Genomic DNA, 26,642 nt, shown 5'->3' on the forward strand with positions numbered 1-26,642 from the left:
TGGTCCTGTTGCATGGTTTCAACAGGAAAATTTTGGCATTTACTTTCCCCTTACATCCTTGACGTGCTAAGTGTCTTCAGTAAATTGTTTGTTAATCCTTCATTTAGGATGAGAGGCATTTGTTAGGGTAAAATCAAACCCAGGGGTTACAGCCAAAACTCTTAAAGAATGTGTGATCTTTAGAATGGGACTATTTTGTATATTTCAACACTTGTGGAAGGATTCCTGAAATGACAACAGAGATGGACAATATGCTAAAGCAAGAAAAAAGATAAATTAATAAACAAGTTAAATGCAACATCTTGACAAGTGAAGAAAGAAAACAAAATAGAAAGTGAACTACTATACAGAGTATTTAACAAAAACTCAAAATCATTGTCTGGAATGTGAGTAGATTGGAGCAATAAAGAAACTACAAGAGGAACTCTATGAGTCAAGCAGCATCTGTGGAGACACGGATGGTTGATGTTTTGGGTGGAGACCCTGCATCAGGACTGGGAACAGAATCACAATCAGGCTTAATATCATCAGCATATGTTGTGAAATTTGTTGTTATGCTGCAGCAGTACATTGCAATACCTAATAAAAAAAACCTAAATGACAGTAAATATATATTTATATTAAAAGTTAAATAAATGGTGCAGAATGAAAGAATAAAAATAGTGAGGTAGCGTTGATGGGTCCAGAGTCAGGAATTTGATGGTGTAGGGGAAGAGGTTCTGAATGGCAGAAGAGCTCGTGTGAAAGTTGCAATGTGGTAGCTCAGATCAAACCTTCTCTGGAAAAATATTTACCAATGACAAAGCCACAGCTCCATTTTACCATCTGTCAAAGATGTCAGGATTTTATTTTAGTGTTTCTGAATAACTCTGACATATGAAATCATTACAATAAAACTATTAAAATATGTTGGTTAATAAACTTTCAAAATAAAGATTGAAATACGACATATCACTTAGGTAATTTAAAAAATACTGCAAACAAGAGGGGAAAAAATTGGAACTATCCCAACTGATGTAATTTTCCCTTGCAGCCATCAAATCTCATTCAAATGAATAAACTCTGTTGCAGAATCCAGCATTTGAATATAGTGGCAGAGTGCTGTCAGGACATTCTGCATTGGTGCCAGGATTCTAAATTTTAGTCTCATATTTCTACCAAAAGAGAAAAAGGACAATTTGACCCATTGAGTCAGCTGATTCTCAACAACTCCATTAATATTGTTCCTCTGCTTATTTCCCTGTAACCAATTCTCTCCTCTCTGTCCATCAACTCCCTGCTGTTCCTACTGCCCATCTAATCTCGAAGTAGTAACAGTGGCCAGTTAACCAGCTCATGCATCATTTTGATAGGTAATGAAACAAGAGCAACTGGGGGGAGACCCATGTGGTCGCAGAGAGGATGTGGCAGCTCCACACAGAAAGTGCTTGGAGTGAGGATTGAACATTTCACATAAGGGAGGTAAAGACCTGAACCTTGCTGTGGTTTGTTGGCAGTTTCAGCCTGGGTGATGCAGTGAAGCAGCAGGTAGGGCTGCTTTCACACATCTTCTGCAATCCACTGTGACCTTGTCCCACTGTGACTGCAGGTCCTCTTGTTTCCTTACCCATCCCAAACGTGTGCTGTTAATTGACCACTATAAATTGCCTCTGGTGTAGGTGGATTGCTGATGAATTGTGGGTGAGAAAGGTTACAGGAGTGGAGAGGGGAAATGGGGATGAGAGTCAGAATAGACTCAATAGACTGAATGGTCTCCAATAGCATAAGAAAATATGAAGAATGTATGAGGTCTGGGTCTTGATTTGAGATTTACACCAGATTGAACACAATGCAGCCAAAAACAATTTCTGTCTGTGTCCCACATCTTCATAAGTTTGAGGTTGTGCCTAGTACCTAGTCTCTTGTGTAAATGCATATTAAGTGCTGGTCACTTTTGAGCCTGGTTCTTGCTAATCTGCTTTGCCTCCAGGGTTGACATTTCCTTGATTTTACAGTTCATTCTTTGCATTCAAATGCTTCCATGGTCTTCTCCCTTTCTCCTTATCAATTTCCATCCTACAACCTCACTGAATCAAGAAATGCTGGGGCTATGAACATTGTAGAGGGCTGTCAAATGTTACGGCAGAATATAGATTGGTTACAGAGGTGGGCAGAGAAATGGCAGATGGAGTTTAATCAGAGCAAGCGTGAGGTGTTGCACTTTGGGAGGTTTAATGTAAAGAGAAGAATATAGTTAATGACAGGGACCTTAACAAAGGGATCTTGGAGTCTTAAGTCTGTAGCTCCCTGAAACTGACCATGCAATTAGAGAGGATGGTAAAGAAAGCATTACATTGGGCATTGAATGTGAGTCAGGAAGTCATGTTGTAGTCATTAGGCTGACTTTGGAGTACAGGTTTCCCCCGCTATCCGAAGGTAGAAGGTTCTTATGAAACAGTTCTTAAGCCAGAATGTGGTAAAGTGAATAAGCAATTACCATTTATTCATAGAAACATAGAAAATAGGTGCAGGAGTAGGCCATTCAGCCCTTCGAGCCTGCACCGCCATTCAGTATGATCATGGCTGATCATCCAACTCAGAACCCTGTATCTGCTTTCTCTCCATACCCCCTGATCCTTTTAGCCACAAGGGCCATATCTAACTTCATATGGGAAAAATTTGCGAGCGTTCCCAGACCCAAAAACTAACCTACAAAATCATGCCAAATAACACATAAAACCTAAAATAACAGTAACATATAGTAAAAGCAGGAATGATCTGATAAATACACAGCCTATATAAAGAAGAAATACTTTTCTGCAATCATTGCAGCACTGTCTAGCGTAGTGTATAATCGCACTATGTATAATTTCACTACATAGCGGAAGCAGTCTCACCAGAAGCAGTCTCTCCAGTAACCTTTAAGCTATGAAGCTGCCAAATGCTACCAAATAACACATAAAAATACACAGCCTATATAAAGTAGAAATAATGTATGTAAGTGTAGTTTCACTTAGTGGAATCGGAAATACAGCGAGCACACTGATGATGGTGTGTTAGGCTGAGTTGTCGGAAGTTGGGGTGCTCAGCAATTTTTTTTCCAATAAATTGCAGTTTCGTCACAGTTGAACACTTGCTTATATGAATAACCACCTTCTGTAATTATTTTCTTCAGTTCTGCTGGGAACTTTTCGGCAGCTTCGGTATCAGCCGAAGCACTCTCTCCAGTAAACTTTAAGCTATGAAGCTGCCCTCGCCTCAGAAACCGATCAAACCACCCATGACTACCTTTAAGTTCCACTTTCACAACACTTTCATCACCACCGTCCAGTGCTTTCTGTTTCAGCTTATTAAAAAGACTGACTGATTTCTCCTTAGGTATAAGGTAACAACGGAACACCACGCTTTGTACACCCGTCAATCCACTCAAGCAATAAACTTTCCATTTTATCCATTGTTGGATGCCGACTAAGACCACTTTGCTATGAGCAGAGCCAACTGTAAATCGGCAGCTTTCAAGATTCTTTCTTTCTGCGTACAAATAGTGTGAATGATTCAACGCGCGGACAATGTCCTTACTTCGTTCACCATGATCGAAACGCTTAATTATGTTTAAGTGTAACACCCTTACGAGCTCTTTTAGGCTTTTCCGATACCTTAGAACTCATCTTGCTAACAGATGCACAAAATGAATCGAAATAAAGCACATGTTTAAACTATGGCAGCTAGAATGCAGTTCTGGGGGAGGAGCTTGGCTGCCTTTCTCCGTAACAGTGAAAACACCTTCTATTAGTGAAAACAGGTAACTAATATAGGTCTTTCGTAACAGCGAGGAGTCGTAAAGCGAATGTTTGAAAAACGGGGGTCATCTGTATTGGGTGCAATGCTGGTTCCCCATTACAGGAAGGATGTAGACACTTTGGAAAAGGGTGCAGAAGAGGATTATCGTGGTGATGCCTTTGTTAGACGGTATGAGCTACAAGGGGAGTTTGGATAAGCTTTGGCAACACATACAACCTCTTAAAGAAAAGTGCCACCCGTGTTTGCTTTGCTTGCTTTCTCTTGAACACTGGAAGTGAGACTTGATAGAAATTTATGAGATTATGGGTTGATAGTCAGAATCTTTTTCCCAGGATAAAAACTGTCAAGTACACAAATGTAAGTTAAAATGAGAGGGGGCAAGTTTGAAAAGAGAGATGTGGAGGATGTTATTTTGCACAGAAAGTGGTAGGCACCCATTACTTGGTGCAGATATTGTGGATTTAAGGGCTTGTGACTGTGCTGAATTGTTTTCTTCCCTATGAGATCCCAGTACTCCAGTTGTAATCTCTTCATTCCTTCCTTCCCCTCATTTTTTCCTCTTTGATATGCTCCTCAAAATCTACTTTTTGACCAAATAATTCATGATCTGTCCTGATATGTATCTAACTTAGTCTTAGATATTGTACTGCTCAAATCACCACCAAGATGTAAGTTTATCATTCATGAGTTGTACAAACCAAGGAATTGGAGGCTTTTTTTTTATAACAACAGTCATATAAGACCATAAGACTTGGGAGCAGAATTGTGCCATTCAGCCTATCGTGCCTGCTCCACCATTCCATCGTAACTGATTTATTTTCCCTCTCACCCTCATTCTCCTGGCTTCTTCTTGTGACCTTTGACACCCTGACTAATCAAGATCTTCTCAACCTCTGCTTTCAATATACCCAATAACTTGGCCTCCACAGTTGAATGGCAATGAATTCCACAGATTCACTACTCTCTGGCTAAAGAAATTCCTTTTCATCTCTGACCTAAATGAATGACCCTCTCTTCTGAGGCTGTGCCTCTGGTCCAAGACGAGAGTGTTGAGGATGACACCTTGAATGTTCTGCAGGCTGCTCAGAAAACTTATAAATGTATCTCTTTTGAATTACTCTTGCTTCAATCAGCAGCAGGTAATTTACATTAAAGAAATGTATTTTTGAACTGACTTAATCAACTACAAATTTCACAATCTTCTGAAGCACTTAGCTGACTTAACTCTCCAGCAAGCAGGTACGGCACCTTTAAGTGGACTAAGGTTCATCGCCATGGTTGGAAGCAAGGTGAAGGGGCTGGGGTTACTCTAAGCCAGTCTGAAACATCCTCTATCTAGCAAATGTGCGGTCGCTGGAGAACAAGATTAAGGACCTGAGAGCAAGATTGCTGTATCAAAGGGAAATGAGAAATTGTTGTGTTCTGCTTTTTACCGAGACATGGCTTACTCACAGCACAACAGATTTGGCGATCAGACCCGTAGGCTTCTTGATACACAGGATGTTCTAAACTGCTGATTTGGAAAAGGCAAAATGTGCCAGTTTTGTTGTGTGCATGTCCCTACCTTGAACAACTAATGATCAAGTGCTGACTGTTCTATTTACCATCACCAAACAAGGAACAGTCCACCCAACGCACTTCAAATCATAGTCAGGCATTTGAATGAGACTTGTTTAAAGAAATCTCTGCCCAATGACCATCAGCACCAGGGGTCCGAACACACTAGAGCACTTCTGTAATAAGGAATGCCTACATTTCCATTCCCAGACCGCATTTCAGGAGATCTGATTACTTGTCCTTCTCCTACCTGCATACAGGCAAAGACTAAAGAGCAAGGCTCCAGAGATGAGGACAACAAAGAGGTGGTCATGGGAGGCAGAGGAATGGTTGCAGGATTGCTTTGATTTGGTGGACTGGGCAACCCTTCAAGGACTCATCAGTGGATCTGAATGAATACATCAGGATTATCATGAGCTTTGTAAAAACACTTGTAGACGAGTGTGTCCTCACAAAATCATTCTCCAACCAGAAGCCCTGGATAGACCAGGAGATCTGCAATCTGCTAAGAGCCAGATCAGAGGCATTCAAGTCTGGCGACTAAGGAGGATAGACGAGGTCCAGGTATAATCTCTACAAAGCCATCTCATAACTTGTGGACTCATTTTCAAGGACTCTTCATCTCAAGTTTTTGATATTTATTGCTTATTTATTTATTCCTTTTTTTTATTATGTATTTGCACAGTTTTTTGTCTTTTGCACATTGGTTGTTTCTCTGTTCTGATGCGTATGGCCTTTCATTGATTTTATTATGCTTCTTGGATTTATTGAGTATGCCCACAAGCAAACAAATTTCAGAGTTGTATGCGGTGACATATATGTACCTTGATAATAAATTTACTTCGAACTTCTCCACTACCAGGAACTTTCTCTCCATGTCTACTCTCTTGAGGCATTGTAAAATTTGATAGGCTTTAATGAGATCACTTCCCTCACTCTTCTAAACTCCAGTGAGTACAGGCCCAGAACCATCAAACGCTTCTCCTATGCTAATCCTTTCATTCATGGAATCATTCTCACGAACCTCCTCTGTACCCACTTCAATGCCAGCACATCTTTTCTTGGATGAGGGAATCAAAACTGCTCACATTATCCCAAGTGTGGCTGGACCAGTGCTTTATAAAGCCTCAGCATTATATCCTCGTTGTTATAGTCTAGTCCTCTCAATGTTAACGCTAAAGTTATATTTGCCTTCCTTACCACTGACTCAAACTGTAAGTTAACTTTTAATGAATTCTGCATAAGGACTCCCAAGTCCCTTTGCATCTCTGATTTTTGAATTTTCTCCTCATTTAGAAAATACTTTACACCTTTATTCCTTCTACTGAATTGCATGACCATGCACTTCCCTACACTGTATTCCATCTCCCACTTCTTTGCCCATTCTCCCAGTATGTCAGAGCCCTTCCAAAGAAGCCCTGCTTCCTCAGCACTACCTGCCCCTCGACCTATCTTTGTATCATCTACAAACTTGACCACCAATCCATCAATTCTGTCATCCAAATCATTGACATTTAGCGTGGAAAGAAGTGGTCCTAACACCGACCCCTTGGAATACAACTAGTCACTGGCAGCTAATCAGAAAAGGCCCCCTTTATTCCCACTCTTTGCCTGCTGCCAGTCTTCTATACATGCTCGTATCTTTCCTATAATACCATGGGCCCTTAAGCAGTCTCATGTAGAGTAACTTCAAAGACCTTCTGAGAATCCAAGTATTTTATATAACATCTAGTGACTCCTTTGTCAATCCTGCTTGTTATTTCCTCAAAGAATTCTAGCAGATTTGTAAGGTAAGATTTCCTCTGAAGGAAACCATTGCTGACTTTGTCATACTGTTTCCAAGTTCCCTGAAACGTCATCTTTAATAATGGACTCCAACATCTTCCCAACCACTGAAGTCAGGTGAACTGGCCTATAACTTCCTTTCTTTCACCACCCTCCCTTCTTAAAGAGTGGAATGGTATTTGTGATTTTCTGGTCCTCCAGAAATATTTCAGAATCTAATGATTCTCGAAAGATTAATACTAATACCTCCATAATCTCTTCATCTGCCTCTTTCAGAATCCTGGTCTGTAGTCCATCTCATCCAGGTATCCTAAGCACTTTCTCCTTAGTAATAGCAAGTACACTCGCTCTGGCCTCTGACACTCTCAAATTTCTGACATTCTGCTAGTGTTGTCCACAGTGAAGACAGACGCAAAATACTTACTATATTTGTCCACCATTTCTTTGTCCCACATTACTACCTCTCCAGCATCATTTTCCAGAAGTCTGATATCCACTCGCGTTTCTGTTTTACTCTTTAGGTATCTGAAAAATCTTTTGGAATCCTGTTTTATATTATTGACCATCTTACCTTCATATTTCTTCTTTTCTGTCCTTTTGGCTTTTTTTTTTAAGAAGCCTTCTGTTAGTTTTTAAAAGCTTCCTAATTCTCTAACTTCCCACTAATTTTTGGTATATTATATGCCCCCTCCATGCTAATGTGTTTTCTTTGATGTCCCTTGTCATCTATGGTTGCGTTATCCTCTTTAGAATACTTCATCTTTGGGATGTAGTGATTGGGGGGGCATCTGAGGGATTACAGACTTAATTTAAAAAATGAATTACTTTTTGTAATCTCAGTGCCTCATAATTGATTACAATGATCATGCAATCACCTCTTTTATTTGCTAACCCACCATCCTCTTAAGACATTGCTCGAAGTGCGCTATAGATGTTGAAAAGCAATGTGGCACTTCTATACATGGCATATCATGAGAAATCTGGACTGACAAAAACATCCTATTTCTTGGCCTGGTCTGCACATTATTGCCTTTCATTACTTTAGTATAGTGTTAGCTAGTACAATTCCAATACTCTAATCATGCAGCAATGTTTATTAAGATACAGTTTTCAATGGGGTAAAGTTCAAAATCTACCCTTTTGAATGGTCTTTACCGCATTTCTATACCTACAGCCCAACTGAGATATCGCTGCTCCACTTTATGTAGCTTCAGGCAAAGAGTCAGGTTTTGCATGAGTTAGTTTGACGTTGTAACTGTCCCCTTTATTGATCACAGTGCTTGCTGTTGAACTTAAACAGAAGGCAGTTGACTGTGGTCATTAATCCATAAGAAAAATGGCAGGAGCTGACCAAATGGAAAACAAGTGCAGACTTTATAGTGTGGAGTATCTGAAGTTTGGATTTGTACCAGCACCAAGCAACCAACAGCAGTCAATGTGTGTTGTGTGAAAAAGTTTTCACATCATTCAGCCTCCTTGAACAGTCTGATTAAGGAAATAAGAACTTGGCTTATTTTCAGTCACTTTGGGAAAAAGTTCAGAAACACTTTAAAACATGTTTGCCAGCACTTCACAACAAAACAGTGATGGTTTGCATGCTTTATACAATATTTCACTGCTCATTGCTAAATCTGGAAAGCCTCATAGAATTGGAGAAGAACTGATTCTGCCAGCAGTAAGGGAGGTTCTGAGTAAGGTTTTGCATAAGTCACCAGACCAAATAATAAAGTGATGCCACTCAGCAACAACAAATTGATGAAATGTCTGAGAATTTGGAAAACATATTGTGCAACATACTTAAGGCAACAAAATTTGCTTTGCTATGAATCATCTGTGCCGGGAAATGAATCTCTGCTTTTTGGTTATATTCACTTCATAAAAGATGAAAAGATGATTTCAAGAGTTGTTGGTTGCAAGAGAATTAGAAATGGATACAAAGGGGGAGTCAGTGTTTCCAGTTGTTCAGTAATTTTTCCAAAGAGAAGGACATTCCACTCACCACCATTCTTGCTTGTGGAACAGACGGCACACCGTCAATGACAGGACGCCAACGAGGAGTTTTTACTTTCTTGGCAATAGCTGTACCTAACGTATTTACCTTTCACTTTGTAATTCACAGACATCTTGTCACAAAACACCTAAGTGATCAACTGCACAAGTCATTAAATACTGTCATCACAGCGGTAAATAAAATAAAGACACATGCTGTGTATTCTCGACTACTTTGAGAGCTTTCTATTGAGAATGATGAACGGTTTGAAAACATGCTGTTGCAGACAGAAATCAGATGGCTCTCAAAGGGAAGCTGCCTGAGATCCTTTTAAGTGCGTTTTGAAACTGTGATGAACTTCTTTGAAGGCTTGAATGCTTCATTTAGTAATCAACTCAAGAATATTAGGCATGATATTACTTATTTATCAGAATTATTTGCAAAGTTAATGAAATCAACCTTCAACTGCAAGGAGATTATATGAATTTTATCAAAGTCAAATAATTTTAACCACATTTCTGTCCAAGTTGACCCTATTTATGTGCAACGTTGGCCTTCACAACCTTTTCCAATTTCCAAGCCTCCTGGAGTTAGAAGAGAAAGCTAGAATACTATATGTTGTTCTGGAAGTGTACTGTGCCCACCTGGGTGAGCTGCATAAAGACATATCAGAGAGATTTCAGGATCTTCTCTTGATCCAGTTCCAGATTGGGTAATAAATCCATTCCTGAAGATTTGTAATGAAGAATTAACAGGAAGGATGGAGGAAGAACTGATCTCGCTACCAAGTGACTTTTCAACTGAAGCTGCAGTTCAACAAATTTCTGAATGCTATCCTGCGCAGACAATGGCCAGATCCTTTTCCTCCTCTGTGACTGGTTTTCAATGCCCCATACATCGTTTCCTTTGGGTTGCAGCTTCTCTTCTTACGTGATTCACTCATCATTCCTCTAAATTCCTTCTGTGAGAAGCTCCAAGCCTTTTGATGTGTGGGTTGCTCACTGCTGAGTGTGAAATCTGTTTCATTATTTCAGTGAGCATGTGGTAAATCTCTGGAATAAATTCACAAAGGATAGAGTGAAAACTATTTTTGTTTTATTAGTAATACAAATCAATGCATTTTGTACACAGTGCAATTCTTTAGTGTATATGAATAATCTGGTTATTGTCAGGAAAGAACAGGCTACTTTAGGTGGAGTTTCTAAATCACTTCTCCCATTGTCATTTTAATCATCGTATATCTGAAAGCCCTGTAAGATAACTGCAATAGCTATGCACATCTTAATTATAGAACCATAGAACATTACAGCACAGAAATAGGCCTTCTCGCCCTTCCTGGCTGTGCCGAACCATTTTTCTGCCTAGTCCCACTGACCCGCACCTGGCCAATATCCCTCATACACCTCTCATCCATGTACCAGTCCAAGTTTTTCTTAAATGTTAAAAGTGAGCCCGCATTTACAACTTCATCTGGCAGCTCATTCCACACTCCCACCATTCTCTGTGTGAAGAAGCCCCCCCCCCCATGTTCCCTTTAAACTTTTCCCCCTTCACCCTTAACCCATGTCCTCTGGTTTTTTTCTCCTCTAGCCTCAGTGGAAAAAGCCTGCTTGCATTCACTCTATCTATACCCATCATAACTTTATATACCTCTATCAAGTCTCCCCTCATTCTTTTAGGCTCCAGGGAATGAAGTCTTAACCTATTCAACCTTTCTCTGTAACTCAGTTTCTCAAGTCCCGGCAACATCACGCTTTCAACCTTATTAATATCCTTCCTGTAATTTGGTGACCAAAACTGCACACAATACTCCAAATTCGGCCTCATCAATGCCTTATACAACCTCACCATAACATTCCAACTCTTATACTCAGTACTTTGATTTATAAAGCCTAATGTACCAAAAGCTCTCTGTACGACCCTATCTACCTGTGACGCCACTTTTAGGGAATTTTGTATCTGTATTCGTAGATCCCTCTGTTCTACTGCACTCCTCAGTTCCCTACCATTTACCTTGTATGTTCTACCTTGGTTTTTCCTTCCAAACTGCAATACCTCACATTTGTCTGTATTAAACTCCACCTGCCATTTTTCAGCCCATTTTCCAGCTGATTTTATGATTTATTATCATAAATTTAATTATAAATCTCCATTAATCCTGCATGCATGGGACATTGATCTTCCCCGAATAACAGATTTTTGGATTAATGGATATTACTCCCAACATTTTTAATTCATGTTTTAAAAAAATGAAGCACAGCAACAATTGAGTAAGTTTCCAGGAAATATGGGAATCAGAAGCAGGGAATTCAAAAAGACCGCAGGAACCAGAGCCCAGGAGAGTGGGCAGTGAATGAAGCAAATGCCACCTGGTGACCCAGGTATCAAACCTTCAGGATTTCCGAATGGTCAATTGAAGCATGGTCATTTTAGCTATGATTTCTGATCCTGTAACAGCTACAGTGAGTGACTTTGACAGTAACGTTGTAGCGGTGTGCTACACGCAGCACTGCAATAAATGACATGGAGTCGGTGAACTGCAGTTGCAAAAGAGATTTATTCAAACTTCGCGGCCTCGCTTTAAAGCCTTCCTGTTCCCGCCCTCCCTGAGCGGGAATGCTGTAGGGGGCGCGTATTCACAGTCCCGTCCCACGTGCGGGCTTTTCCCTTTGCTGGTGAAGCAGACTTGGCGCCCTCTTTGGGACCGGCCTCAATGCCGGCGTGCGCCACTTTGTGAGCCGGTTCGAGGGCGCTGGGAAGTGGGTCGCCACATAACCCTCCTCCCCACCCCCAGAACCGGCGATACACCCCCCAATGCCCACAGTCTGGGTTGGACTCTGTTTGGGAGGTCTGCCTCTGCACCACGGTGCCGGACTCTCGATCGGCTGCACCACATCCACATGGGCTGGTTTGAGTCGGTCCACCGTGAAAACCTCCTCTTTCTCCCCAATGTCCAGTACGAATGTGGACCCGTTGTTTCTGATCACCGTAAACGGCCCCTCGTAGAGCCGCTGTAGCGGTGCCCAATGTCTGCCCCGTCGTACAAAAACGAACTTACAGTTTCGCAGGTCTTTGGGTACGCAGGTCGGGTTCTGCCCATGCTGCGAAGTGGGTATGGGGGCCAGGTTACTGAGCCTCTTGTGTAGTCTGCCCAGGACTGCTGTGGGTTCTTCCTCTTGCCCCCTTGGGGCTGGTATGAACTCCCCTGGGATGACCAGGGGTGCGCTGTACACCAACTCTGCCGACAAGGTGTGCAGATCCTCTCTGGGTGCCGTGCGGATTCCGAGCAAGACCCAGGGAAGCTCGTCCACCCAGTTAGGCCCTTTGAGGCGGGCCATGAGAGCCGACTTCAGGTGACGGTGGAAACGCTCCACTAGTCCGTTCGACTGTGGGTGGTAGGCAGTTGTGTGGTGCAGCTGTGTCCCCAAAAGGCTGGCCATAGCTGACCACAGGCTGGAGGTGAACTGGGTGCCTCTGTCGGAGTTAATGTGGGCCAGTACACCAAAGCGAGATACCCAGGTGGCAATCAGTGCCCGGGCGCAAGATTCGGAGGTGGTGTCGGTGAGTGGGACCAACTCTGGCCATCTTGTGAACCGGTCCAAAATAGTCAGGAGGTGCCGCGCTCCTCGCGACACTGGCAGGGGACCCACGATATCCACGTGAATGTGGTCGAAACGCCGGAGGGTGGGGTGGAACTGCTGCGGCAGAGCTTTGGTGTGCCGCTGCACCTTGGCTGTTTGGCAGTGCATGCACGTTTTGGCCCATTCACTGACCTGCTTGCGGAGTCCATGCTAAACGAACCTGTTGGAGACCATCTGGATGGTTGTCCTGATGGAGGGGTGCGCTAAGTTGTGAATGGAGTTGAAAACGCGTCGCCGCCAGGTTGCCGGGACGACGGGACAGGGTTGGCTGGTGGTGACGTCACAGAGAAGGGTCCTCTCACCTGGGCCTATGGGGAGGTCCTGGAGCTGCAAACCGGAGACTGCGGTTCTGTAACTAGGGATCTCCTCGTCTGCCTGCTGCGCCTCCGCCAGTGCTTCATAGTCTACCCCCGGGACAGGGCTAGGCTGTTAGGGCGGGAGAGGGCGTCCGCCATGACATTGTCCTTTCCCGAGACATGCCGGACATCCGTCGTGTATTCGGAGATGTAGGACAGATGTCGCTGCTGGCGGGACAACCAGGGGTCGGATGCCTTCGTGAACGCAAAGGTAAGCGGTTTGTGGTCCGTGAACGCGGTGAAGGGCCTACCTTCCAAGAAGTACCTGAAATGCTGGATTGCCAGGTATAGTGCCAACAGTTCCCGGTCGAAAGCACTGTATTTGAGCTCGGGTGGCCGCAGGTGTTTGCTGAAAAACGCCAGGGGTTGCCAGTGACCCTCGATGAGTTGTTCCAGTACCCCACCGACTGCCGTGTTAGATGCGTCCACTGTGAGGGCGGTAGGGACGTCCATTCTGGGGTGCACTAGCATTGCGGCGTTTGCCAAGGTTTTTTTGGTTTTAATGAAAGCGGCGGCGGACTCCTCGTCCCAGGTAATGTCCTTGCCCGGACCCGACATCAGAGCGAACAGAGGGCGCATGATTCGGGCAGCTGAAGGGAGGAAGCGGTGGTAGAAATCCACCATACCCACGAACTCCTGAAGGCCTTTGATTGTGTTGGGTCGGGGGAAATGGCGGACCGCGTCTACCTTGGCGGGCAGAGGGGTTGCCCCATCTTTAGTAATCCTGTGGCCCAGGAAGTCGATGGTGTTGAGCCTGAACTGGCATTTGGCCGGGTTGATTGTTAGGCTGTATTCACTCAGTCGGGAGTAGAGTTGACGGAGGTGGGACAGATGCTCCTGACGACTGCTGCTGGCTATGAGGATGTCGTCCAAGTAGATGAAAGTGAAGTCCAGGTCGCGTCCCACCGCGTCCATTAACCGCTGAAACATCTGTGCAGTATTCTTTAGGCCGAACGGCATGCGGAGGAACTCGAAAAGGCCGAAAGGGGTGATGAGTGCCGTTTTGGGGACGTCATCCGGATGCATCGGGATTTGATGGTATCCCTGGACGAGGTCTACCTTAGAGAAGATCCGTGCACCTTGCAGGTTTGCTGCAAAGTCCCGAATGTGTGGCACAGGGTCGCGGTCTGGTGTTGTAGCCTCATTCAGACTGCGGTAGTCGCCACATGGTCTCCAGCCCCCTGTTGCTTTGGGCACCATGTGCAGGGGGGAGGCCCATGGGCTGTCGGACCGCTGTATGATCCCCAATTCCTCCATCCTCTTGAACTCCTCCTTTGCCAGTCGGAGCTTGTCCGGGGGAAGCCTTCGAGCACGGGCGTGGAGGGGTGGTCCCTGGGTCGGGATGTGGTGCTGTACGCTGTGTCGGGGCATGGCTGCCGTGAACTGTGGTGCCAGAACCGATGGGAAATCCGCCAGGACTCTGGTGAAGTCGTTGTCGGACAGTGTGATGGAGTCTTGGTGTGGGGCCGGCAACTGGGCTTCACCCAGAGAGAACGTTTGAAAGGTCTCGGCATGGACCAGTCTCTTCCCTTGCAGGTCGACCAGTAGTCTGTGAGCTCGCAAAAAATCCACGCCCAGGAGCGGTTGGGCTACAGCGGCCAGTGTGAAGTCCCACGTGAACCGGCTGGAGCCGAACTGTAGCCGCACCGTATGGGTGCCGTAGGTCCTTACTGTGCTGTCGTTCACGGCCCTCAGGGTGGGACCCGGTGCCCTGTTGCGGGTGTCGTAACTCGTCGGAGGTAAGATGCTGATCTCGGCTCCGGTGTCGACCAAAAAGCGGCGTCCCGGCTGCTTGTCCCAGACATACAGGAGGCTATTCCGATGGCCAGCCGCCGTAGCCATCAGCGACGGCTGGCCCTGGCGTTTCCCAGGAACTTGCAGGGCAGGCTACAGCGGCGGGCTTCTGCGCCCCACCGCTGGTGGTAGAAGCACCATTGTACATTGGGCTCCTCACCCCTGCCTCTGGGGTTAATGGGCTCTGTGGCCGGGCCTGGTCTGGTCTGCTGCCGGGAGCGTGGCCTGGTGATATGTGCGACGGACGCCCCACTCTCCTTCTTAGCTTTCCACAGCACGTCCGCCCGGGCCGCCACCTTCCGGGGGTCACTGAAATCCACGTCGGACAGCAGCAGGCGTATGTCCTCGGGCAGCTGCTCCAGGAATGCCTGCTCAAACATGAGGCAGGGCTTGTGACCTCTGGCCAGGGACAGCATCTCGTTCATCAAAGCCGATGGTGGCCTGTCCCCCAAGCCATCCAGGTGCAGTAAGCATGCAGCTCGCTTGTGCCGTGAGAGTCCAAAAGTCCTTATGAGCAAGGCTTTGAATTCTGTGTATTTGCCGTCTGCTGGGGGAGACTGTATGAACTCAACCTGGGCCGCTGTTTCCTGGTCGAGGGAGCTCACCACGTAGTAGTAACGTGTGTCATCCGAGGTTATCTGTCGAATGTGGAATTGGGCTTCTGCTTGCTGGAGCCATAGGTGAGGTCGCAGGTCCAGAAGCTTGGCAGTTTTAACGAAACTGCATGAACAGATGCAGCGTTGTTCATCTTCGGCCCAAATATTGTTTGGGCCGTCGGGGTCACCAATTGTAGCGGTGTGCTACATGCAGCGCTGAAATAAACGACACGGAGTCAGTGAGCTGCAACTGCAAAAGAAATTTATTCAAACTTCAGGGCCTCGCTTTAAAGCCTCCCTGAATGCTGTAGGGGGCGCGTATTCACAGTCCCGTCCGCGGGCTTTTCCCCTTGCTGGTGAAGCAGACTTGGCGCCCTCTTTGGGACCGGCCTCAGTACCGGCGCGCGCCACTTTGTGAGCCGGTTCGAGTGCGCTGGGAAGTGGGTTGCCACAACGTCATTATTCTCCAGAGATTATTTTTAGCACTGCTTGTTTACATTTGCCTCAGATTAAACAGGAAGCTGTTTGGTAGGCATCAGCCGATATAAAATTGCATTGAAGCATTCTGCACACCACTGTTCCAAAGGAGATGTTGTATTGTGGGTAATTGGGCACTTGATAAGGTCCAATGAAAAAAAGTTAGGTATAAGCAGAGTGGCCATTGTGGGAATGGGCCAATGTTAGAGTGGGGAGTTCAGGCTTTGGAGAGGAGAGGAGGAGGCTGCAGATAGCTTTTTTTTGCTTAAAATTTCTTTCTTTCTCATTGCACAGTTAGAGCAGTGGGGATGGCAGGCAGGGTAGTGGAATGCTTCTCTTGCAGTATGTGGGAGACCTCCAATGGCCTGGATGATCACTCCTGCAAGGAGTGCATTCAGCTGCAGCTTCTTTTAGACGGTGTTAAGGATTTAGATCTGGAACTAGGTGAACTCAGGATCATTTGGGACAATGAGGGGGTGATAGGACATACAAGGAGACAGTTACACCCAAGGTACAGGGCTCAGGTAACAGATTGATGGGGTAAGGCAGATTAATAGTTTGGTACAGACTCGATGGGCCAAAGCGACTGTTTCTGTGCTGTAGTGTTCTATGACTCTATTTCCAATTAACTTCTGTGCTCATCGAGGTATGTATTTTCGTGTGGGAAGTAAGGTCTCATGACCCATACCAGTCTCAATTATTTTTTTGCTTTTTCTAGAGGCAGAGAAAAAACTCCATTTGCACTGTGCTAACCAAGCTTTAATTTTAAAAGCTTATTTCTTTACATAACTTGTTAAATCTTCATGAAGAACTCTAATAGACCTCACAAATAGCCTGATTGTTCTAGTAGTAGGGTGAAGCAATCCATGAAAAATTTGTAACTATCTTCCACCCATAGATGATCCCTAGAATCCTGTATTTATGGCTTTTGAACATTAGCTTTAACAGACTAGATTTGAAAATTAACCATTATTTAACTTATAATGTTCTGTTTTGCCTTGCATTTTTCTTATAAAATTCTATCCTAACTTTGGATAATTGCTTTATGTAATCTATTGAACAGATTACTTTTGAACAAATGTTATATTTTGTTATATTTGGTCAATGTTGCATAAATGGTTAAAATGTCATGTTCAGTTGAGACTGTTACATTTCCCATTTGCTTACTTGAAAACATTGGACTACTTGTAAATATTTAAAATGTGGCTTTGGAATCAGTAACATATAACACTGTCATCCTAGATTTTCCAAGTTAAAACAGGCTTATCTTATGACTGCAAAAATAAAATATTTGATGTCGTCTTGGTCAGCCAGAAAGAGGTGGAGAGGAAAAGAAATAATATTTTAATATTGACCTTCGTGAGAATACATTGAATTATTGTAGACAAACATGTACATAAAACAGATTTTTATGAGCAAAAATATTAATGTGAACTATAAAATTGGAAACAGTTGATTAATTGTAGTTGATATTATAAATTAAATCATAAAATTAATTAAAACAGAACTTTTACTATTTCAATTGAGCCTGTTTGGTTATCAAATGCTTCAGATGTAGGAGCAGCGCAGCTTGATCTGGACAGTGTCGTAATGATTGTAAAACTATTTATTATATACTTGATCCGTTTGGTTTTAATATTTTCCCTATTCCTCTTAGTGTATTCCATCTTTTCACAAGTGCAATCAGATCGGAATCTTTATCCCTCTTCTGGAGTCCTTTTTGTGCATGTTTTGAAGAGAGAGTACTTCAAAGGGGAATTTCCTCCCTACTCAAACAAACTTGGTGAGTGAGGTTCTCCTAATCCATCTGAGTTACCCAAGGTGTACTTGTAGACTTAGTCAAAGTTTCAAACCTTCTTTTGTTTGGTCCAAGCAAAAGGTAATGTTTAGACCACTGAATCAAATTAGTTTTGCAGGAATTTTGTTACAAAATATTTTGGGTGGATGTTCAAATAGAAATTAATGTTGCATAAAGCTTGGGAGATGCTAACTTTGGATAGGAATCTGTATTGTTTTGACTACATTTTTGTGCGTAATATCAATTTTCAGATTTGTTTTTCTGCAAAAATTCATTCTTTCAGTTTTCTAAAATTATCTGAATTGAGAATGATTAAAAATAATGGCAGCTAAATTGCAAATTTCTCCACACAAGTACAATTATAACAGATTTAAGAACATAGCACAGACAGATTGGGTTAGGTCTAGTATGCCACAGATGATCAAAGTTTTTTGTCAACAGTTGCATTTGCATAATAACTTGGCTAAGGATAAGTCATCAAATTCAAGTTGAAAAAATAAGTATAATAAATAGAGATGGAAAAGTCAAAGCAATTAAAAAAATAGGTAATTAAATGAAGGCTTTGAAATGCTATAATTTCATGGCTTTGAGGCATTGACTCTTTGTTGGTCTATGATCTTGAGTGCTAACAACACACTGTACTTCATCAAGAGAGCCTCACTCGTATAAACCTTGCTAAGTGAATATTGGCACATTATTTGACTTTTTGGGCCTTTGTTCCCAAATGAGGCTTTTTTCAGCAATAGGTAACTGAAGTTTATTTGAAAGCAATTAGCAGTCATGCTGTGACAAAGTTTACCTTCATTTCTGTTGGCACTGATCTTGTCATTTTTATTCCGTTATTTTGACTAAGAATTACAAAATTTGGCAGAGAAGAGTACCAGGACTCCAGTCTACATTACTCAGTGGAACCACTAAAGGAGCTAGTTTATAATGAGATTATCCATTATCTACATGCTTGATTTACTGCACTAAGTATAAACATCTTTGCTGATCCTAAATGGAATCCATTCTTAAGTTACAAACCCATATTAGATTTTTAAAAAGTAACACAGTGATTGAAGTAAAGAAATGCAGGGTTTTTTCTTTGGTTTTAGAATTACCTGGCTAACATGTTGCACATTTTTGTTATAGCTGACTCTAGAAATGATCCAATTACATTTAAGACAAACCTAAAAGGATACCCAGACAGGCCTGGCTGGCTACGATACATACAAAGAACTCCATACAGTGACGGAGTACTTTATGGATCGCCAACTATTGAGAATGCTGACAAAACAACAGTAATTGAGGTAACATCATAACCTGATGGATGAAGTGTTGTTGTTCAGGAATTCAGTAGATTGCAGTTTTATAAGTATTGGGTAGTTTTTCAATATATTGACCTATTTTTCAATACTTGGAAGATATAAAACTATTTTGCAGCCCATATTTCCTTATATTGTAGGAAGATCATCGAGCCTGTGCTGGCTCAGAGTAATCCTATTCCCCCACTAAATTTTCTTGTAACTTACTCTCCCCACGTTTCCATCAGTTCTATAGCCATCTGTATAAAGGTCAATTTGAAGTTGGCCAGTTAACCAACCAGACAGCAAGTCCTTAGCATGTGGGAGGAAACCCATGCACTCACAGGTAAAACGTGCAAGATCGATGAGGGCAGGAATGGACTTTAGTTCTTTGACTGAGCGAAGTAACTCTGTGGTCCTAGTCCATCTTACTGCACAAAACAGAATTTGCACACCTCATTACATGAAGTAATGGTAGCAAAATCATCTCCAAATAAACATAAATGAAAAAGTTAATGACCTCTAAATTAGATGTGATCATTGTGATCAAGGAGAAGGTTAACTGGGTTATTAATATAATAGCCATTAGAGGTAAATTCCACTGATACTCAGTTTGGGTACTGCTAGCACCCTTTGACTGCTTTGTGACGTTAGTCAACAATGGTCAGTCAGCTGTGTTTGGAGATGAGCTCACATCTTTGGCATCAAAGAAGTATTGACCGTGGTGCCAGGGTCAGGGACATCTCAGATTGGATGCACAGCATTCTTAAGGGGGAGGGTGAGCAGGCAGAAGTTATCAGAATCAGGTTTATTACAATCACCGGCATGTGTCGTGCAATTTGTTAACATGGTACAAATTGGTGCCATTGACATGGGTAGGAAAAAGGATGAGGTCCTGAAGAGAGAATATAGGGAGCTAGGTAGGAAGCTGAAAAGCAGGACCTCAAGGATGGTAAGATTTAGACTATTGCCTGTAACATGTGCCAGTGAGGGTAAGGATAGGGTGATTTGGCAGATGAAGGTGCAGCTGAAGAATTAGTGCAAGGGGCAGGTTTCAGATGTTTGGTCATTGAGGAAGGTGCAATGTACAAAAGCACCCTGTCGCTCTCCTCGCTCGGTCAGTCGGTCGCTTTCTCCGAACTGCAACCGCCGTGGTCCCGGCACGGGAACAGCCGCACCTGGCCAAGGCGTCTGGCGGTGGGTGGGCGGGGGTTGTCTAATAAGGCAATGAAGCACTCAAAACTGCTTCGGTACCCTGAGTCCAAGCACCCTGCACTTAAACACAAACGCATTGAGTTTTCTCAGCAGTAAAAATGTGAGCAAGTGGGACAGCAGCTAAGTGCTGAGAGCCACGAAAACTAAATTGCAGAATAGACTGGACATAAGGAATCTGCTTCGAGTATCGCTGTATTCCAGTTGTGATTAACACCCCTCCCACCCCCCGTCGGCCGGTCCGCAAGAATATTGTCAATATGAAACCGGTCTGCGGTGCGAAAAAAGGGTGACCCCTGGTGTTCATACATTATTTCTACTTCCGGGTTGCAGGGTTTTACTTCCGGTCTTTTCTGCCCCGGTGCGCATGCGTGTAACTAATCAATTTGGAGTCGATCTTGCCTTTCATTAAGGCTGAGGTAGGGGATCTTGGGCTTAAAAAGGTTGGTGACCACTACAATAGTGCAAGGTACCACGGACTCAATAAACCATAAAACAAGCAATACTTCACCAAACTTTTTATTCATAGCATGCAATGGGGGAAGTTACGGACTGATCTCCTAAAGAGCCAGTCTGGACACTGCCCTCCCCAGAACACAATTCCACACAATTTATAACATTGATCATTGCAGGAAATAGTATAATTACGCGAGTTAATACAGTTTTAGAATAGTTTCGATCACATGCTAAGATACAATTAGATGTAAAATCATTATTGGTTAGTTATAATTATTTCTGCCAAGGCTAGCATGGATACAACCTCAGTTCCTCATGTTGATACCTCCCCCTACTCTCGAACGTTTTACCCCCTCCCTTTCGCCATCCTTACCCTATTTAGTTATGTTATACCTCAAAATGCTTTGTGCGACCAGACAATTCTTTATTTAGACCTATGTCTAACACTATTAGGGAACAATGTCTGGTACGTCACTTGTTGCTGGGTAAGGTTTCCTTTTGGCTGTCCAACAGCTAACATAAGGTACCTATAAGGTAATTGATCATCAGCTAATCATTGTCTTTTAATCTATACCCCTATTTACCTATCCCTTTACTCCATCAATGTCAGATCTCTCAAAGGGTGAGTATTTTGGAGACTCTGACCTTTCCTAAAGCTTTGGACAGGGATAGGAGCAGATTGTGTGGGAAAGTATTTAATTGGAGGAGGGTGAATTATAATTTGGGAGCGAAAAATGGGAATGGATACATTTAGGGAAGCACACAATGGAAATGTGGAAGTTGTTCAGGAAGCAATTGCATAGGTTCCTGGATAGGTTTGTCCCATTGAAGGATTTAGGAACATTTGGAGAACGTAATCTCATTAGGGCAGGTAAACACAGCTTTGTGAGGGGTAGCTCATGCCTCACGAGCCTGATTGAATTCTTTGAGGAAATGACAAAACAAATTGATAAAGGCAGAGTGGTGGATGTGGATTTCAGAAAGGCATTTAACAAGGTTCCCCGGGGTAGATCCATTCAGAAAGTCAGTATGTAGAGGATCGATGGAAACTTGGCTGTGTGGATTCAATATCTGCTTGCCCATGGAAGGCAGAGGGAGGTAGTTGATGGACCATATTCTGTGTGGAGGTCAGTGACCAGTGGTTTTGAATGAGGGAATCTGTTCTGGGACCCCTGCTCTTTGTAAGGATGAGGAAGTGGAAGGGTGGGTTATTGAGTTTAAATCAGAGTCAGGTTTAATATCACTGGCATATGTTGTGTTGTGGCAGTAGTACAGTGCAATACATAATAAAACACTATCAATTACAATATATACATATAAATTAAATAAATAGTGCTGGGGGGGAGTGTGGAATAGGTAGTATGCATGGGTTCATTGTCGATTCAGAAATCTGATGGTGGAGGTGCCTGTTCCTAAAATGCTGAATGTGTGTCTTCCTGCTTCTGTACCACCTCGATACTGGGGAGGCTGGGGCCCCCGGTGGAGCTGGCTGAGTTTACAACTTCCTGCAGATTTTTCCGATCCTGTGCAGTGAGTGGACCTTCCATACAAGATGGTGAGGTAACTAGTTGGAATGCTCTCCAAGTTACTACTTTAGAAATTTGTGAGAGTCTTTGATGACATACCAAATCTCCTCAAACTCCAAATGAAATATAGCCGCTATCATGCCTTCTTTGTAATGGCATCAATATGATAGATCTTCAGAGATACCGACAGTCAGGAACCTGAAACTGCTCACCCTTTCCACTGCTGATCACTCGATGAAGACTGGTGGTTGTAGATAGTGCAGAAATTGTCATAGATTACAGCAGGATGTTGATGGGTTGCGGAGCTGGGCTGAGAAGTGGCAGATGGAGTACAATTTGGGACAAGTGTGTGAAGGGCTCTATTTGGAAGTTTGAATATGGGGTTAATGGCAGGATTTTTAACAGTGCGGAGGAATAGAGGGAGATTTGGGTCCATGTCCAGATCCCTCGGTGTTGCAATGCGGGTTGATAGGTTGGTTAAGAAGGTGTGTGGTGTGTTGGCTTTCATTAGTTGGGGTATTGAGTTCAAGAGCCACAAGGTAATGTTGCAGCTCTATAAAACCCTGGTTAGGCCACACTTGGAGTATGGGGTTCAGTTCTGGTCGCATCATTATAGGAAGGATGTGGAAGCTTTAGAGGGTATAGTGGAGATTTACCAGGATGCTGATTGGACTAGAGTGCTTACCTGATGAGGATAGGTTGAGCAAGCTAGGGCTTTTCTCTTGGAGTGAAGGAGAATGAGCGATGACTTGATAGAGCTGTATAAGATGATAGGCATAGATTGAGTGGACAGCTGGAGACTTCATCCCGGGGTGGAAGTGACTAATATGAGGGGATATAGCTTTAAAGTGCTTGGAGGGAAATATAGGGGATATCATTTAGGTTTTTTTTAAACACAGAGTGGTGGGTGCATGAAATGCAGTGCCAAGGTTGGAGGTAGAGGTAGATACATTAGGGACATTTAAGAGACACTTGCATAGGCACATGGATGAAAGAAAAACAGAAAGCTGTGTGGGGGATTGATCTTTAACTGATGGTTATTTGATCATAGAGTAGATTAAAGGGTTGGCACAATATTGTGGGTCGAAGAACCTGTATTCCATGATCTATATTCTATCTCTCAGGTTTATGAAGACATTCTCAAAATATGCAGAAGTTGTCCCTCTAACACACTTCATTACCTTTTGCGTCTGCTATAGTCTTACACTTTTCCATTAACCTCTTGCTATTTATATTCTTCAACGTGCATTTTATTCGCCAGCAGTTTTTTTTCTCTGTACTTCTCTAAATTCCCTTTTAATTATATTTCTTAACTTCACATACTCTTCCAGAGATTTTGGTTCGTTAGAAGATTGGTGTCCGTCACAAGTTTCCCCTTGTATTTTTCTCCTATGCTAGCTGTGCCTTGACAGTCTTGGAGCCCGAAATTGGAGAGTACCATTTGTGTGGGAAGTTGTTTACACAGATTCCTCCCTCAATGTCTCTGTTGCTTGGAAACAGATTTATCTCCTTGGTTGGTTCAGTCTATTGCTAAGTCGCTTTCATTCGACTAAAAATGGTGTTGCCCTAGTTTAGAATCTTTGTTCTTATTTTATCCATTTCCTTCTCCATAAATATGTTAAACCTAACTAAATTATGGTTATGCTCTCCATGTATTTCATACAGATATTCCTTTCACCTACCAGCTCACTAATGAGGACTATATCCAAAATTACCCCTTATCTTGCTGGATTTATTACACTGGCATTTAAAAAAAATATATCCTGAATAAATTAGAGGAATTCTGTGCTCTCTGTGCCTTACAAACTGATGGTCTTTCAGTTGACATTCAGGTAACTGAGAGAGAGGCAAGTGCGGAGACTGAATTTTTCTCATAGGTCTTATGCTCTTCACCCACCTTCTTATGCTGGCTTCTTCCCCTTTTCTTTCTGATCGTGATGAAGAAATGTTGACATAGAACATAAAGCAAAGAAAAGGACAGCACAGGAGCAGGTCCTTTGGCCACAAAGTTGTGCTGACTCAATTAAAATTAGTAATCGAATAGCCAACTGAACTAATCTCTTCTGCCCACTCAATGTCCATATACTTTCATTTCCCTCACATTCATGTGCTTTTTGTCTCTTAAATATCCCTAATCTATCTGCATCTACCACCACCCCAGGCAGCTCATTCCAGGTATAAATAAATAAACAAACATTAAAATATTGTCTCTCGTATCTCTTTTGAAATGACTCTCTCTCACCTTAAACACATGCCTTCTAGCATTAGTTATTTCAACCCTGGGGAGAAAATGCAGTCTATCTACTCCATTTATGTCCTCATAATCTTATATCCTCTGTCAAATCTTCTCTCAGCCACTGCTGCGCCAGAGAAAACAACCCAACTGTGTCCAACGTCTCATTCTAATGCATGCCCTCTAATCCAGGTAGCACCCTGGTAATCCTCTTCTGCACCCTCTCCAAAGCCTCAACATCCTTTCCTCTAATGCGGGGACCAGACAGCATCTACAGCTTTACCTTCATCAATCACCCTCGTCACCTCATCATCAAAAACTCTACCAAGTTAGTAAGGCGTGACTTGCCCTGCACAAAGCCATGCTGGCTCCCCTAATTAGGCTGTGGTTTTCCAAATACTTATAAATCCTATCCGTAAGAATTCTCAACAGTAACTTAGACCATAAGATTTAGGAGCAGAAGAAGGCCATTCGGCCCATTGAGTCTGCTCCGCTATTCAATCATGGGCTGATCCACTTCATCCAGTCACACCCACTCCCCTGCTTTCACCCCACACCCTTTGATGCCCTGGCTAATCAAGAACCTATCTATCTCTGCCTTAAATACACCCATTGACTTGGCCTCCACAGCTGCTCATAGCAACAAATTCCACAGATTTACCACCCTCTGACTAAAGTAATTTCTCCGCATCTCAGTTCTAAAAGGACGTCCTTCAATCCCGAAGTTGTGCCCTCTTGTCCTAGAATCCCCTACCATGGGAAATAACTTTACCATATCTAATTTGTTCAGGCCTTTTAACATTTGGAATGTTTCTGTGAGATTTCCCCCCCTCATTCTTCTGAACTCCAGGGAATACAGCCCAAGAACTGCCAATTATTCCTCATACGGTAACCCTCTCATTCCTGGAATCATTCTCGTGAATCTTCGCTGAACCCTCTCTAATGTCAGTATATCCTTTCTAAAATATGGAGCCCAAAACTGCACACAATACTCCAAGTGTGGTTTCATGAGTTCCTTATAGAGCCTCAACATCACATCCGGTTCTTATATTCTATACATCTAGAAATTAATGCAACATTGCATTCGCCTTCTTCACAGCTGACTCAACCTGCTGGTTACCCTTTAGGGCATCCTGCACAAGGACTCCCAAGTCTCTTTGCATTTTTGCATTTTGAATTCTCTCCTCTTCTAAATAATAGTCTGCCTGTTTATTTCTTCCACCAAAGTGCATGACCATACACTTTCCCTAATAGTGAAGTGAGACTCACCAGTCTATAGTTTCCTGGATTGTCTCTGGTTCCCTTCTTAAATAATGAAACAAAATTAGCTACTCACTGGTCCTACAGGACCTTGCCTGTGGACAGACAAGAAGATATTGGTCAAGGCCCCAGCAATCTCTTCTTTTGCTTCTCTCAATAACCTAGTGTATATCCCTTAGGGCTCATCCTGAAGATTAACATGCAGGTAATCCATGGTGAATTCAGGACTGGCCTGCCCATAGAAGATAGAGGATAGTGGTTGAAAGGACTTGGATGGTGGTCTGTGATTAGTGGTGTTCTGCAAAGATCTGTACTGGGACCTTTGTTTATGATGTATATAAATGACCTAGGTGAAAATGTAGACGGGTGGGATGGTAAATTTGCAGATGATTCGAATATTGGTGGTTTTGTGGATAGTACAGAAGACTGGCAAAGAATACAGCAGGATATAGATCAGTTACAGGTATGGGCAGAGAAATGGCAGATGGAGTTTAACCCGGCCAAATGTGAAGTGTTGCATCTTGGTAGGTCAAATGTAAAGAGGTAGTGTACTGTTAAGGGCAGGACAGGTGGATAGGTGGATGAAAAGGCATATGGGATGCTTCCATTTGTTAATTGAGGCATTGAGTTCAAAAGTCAGAAAATTATGTTGCAGCTTTAGGTTCTGGGGACTTATCCATCGTAATGCTCTTTAAGAGTCATATCACTACCTCCTCCTTTTTCTCGAAATGCCTCAGCATATTGATATGCTCCCCATCTTCCACGTCCTTCTCCAGATGTAAAGTGCTCATTAAAGACCTCACCCATATGCCCTGCATCCAAGCAAATGTTCCCTGTTTGTCCTTGAGTGGTCTTACCCTCTCCCTTTCTCTTGATGTATGTGTAGAATGCCTTG

The 26,642-nt window shown here is 43.1% G+C and overlaps 1 protein-coding gene across 4 annotated transcripts in view; it reads left to right on the forward strand.

Annotated features, from left to right (window-relative positions):
• The window catches only part of sgce (sarcoglycan, epsilon), an 89,925-nt gene that overhangs the window by 13,552 nt on the left and 49,731 nt on the right, over positions 1-26,642 (forward strand). For all 4 annotated transcript variants that reach the window (XM_073054205.1, XM_073054203.1, XM_073054202.1 and 1 more), the window contains 2 exons: positions 17,634-17,759; positions 18,909-19,066. In XM_073054205.1, the coding sequence (XP_072910306.1) occupies positions 17,634-17,759; positions 18,909-19,066 (284 nt within the window). The remainder of the gene's footprint in view (positions 1-17,633; positions 17,760-18,908; positions 19,067-26,642) is intronic.

The sequence above is a fragment of the Hemitrygon akajei genome, chromosome 8 (assembly GCF_048418815.1).
Source record: "Hemitrygon akajei chromosome 8, sHemAka1.3, whole genome shotgun sequence".
NCBI lineage: Eukaryota > Metazoa > Chordata > Chondrichthyes > Myliobatiformes > Dasyatidae > Hemitrygon > Hemitrygon akajei.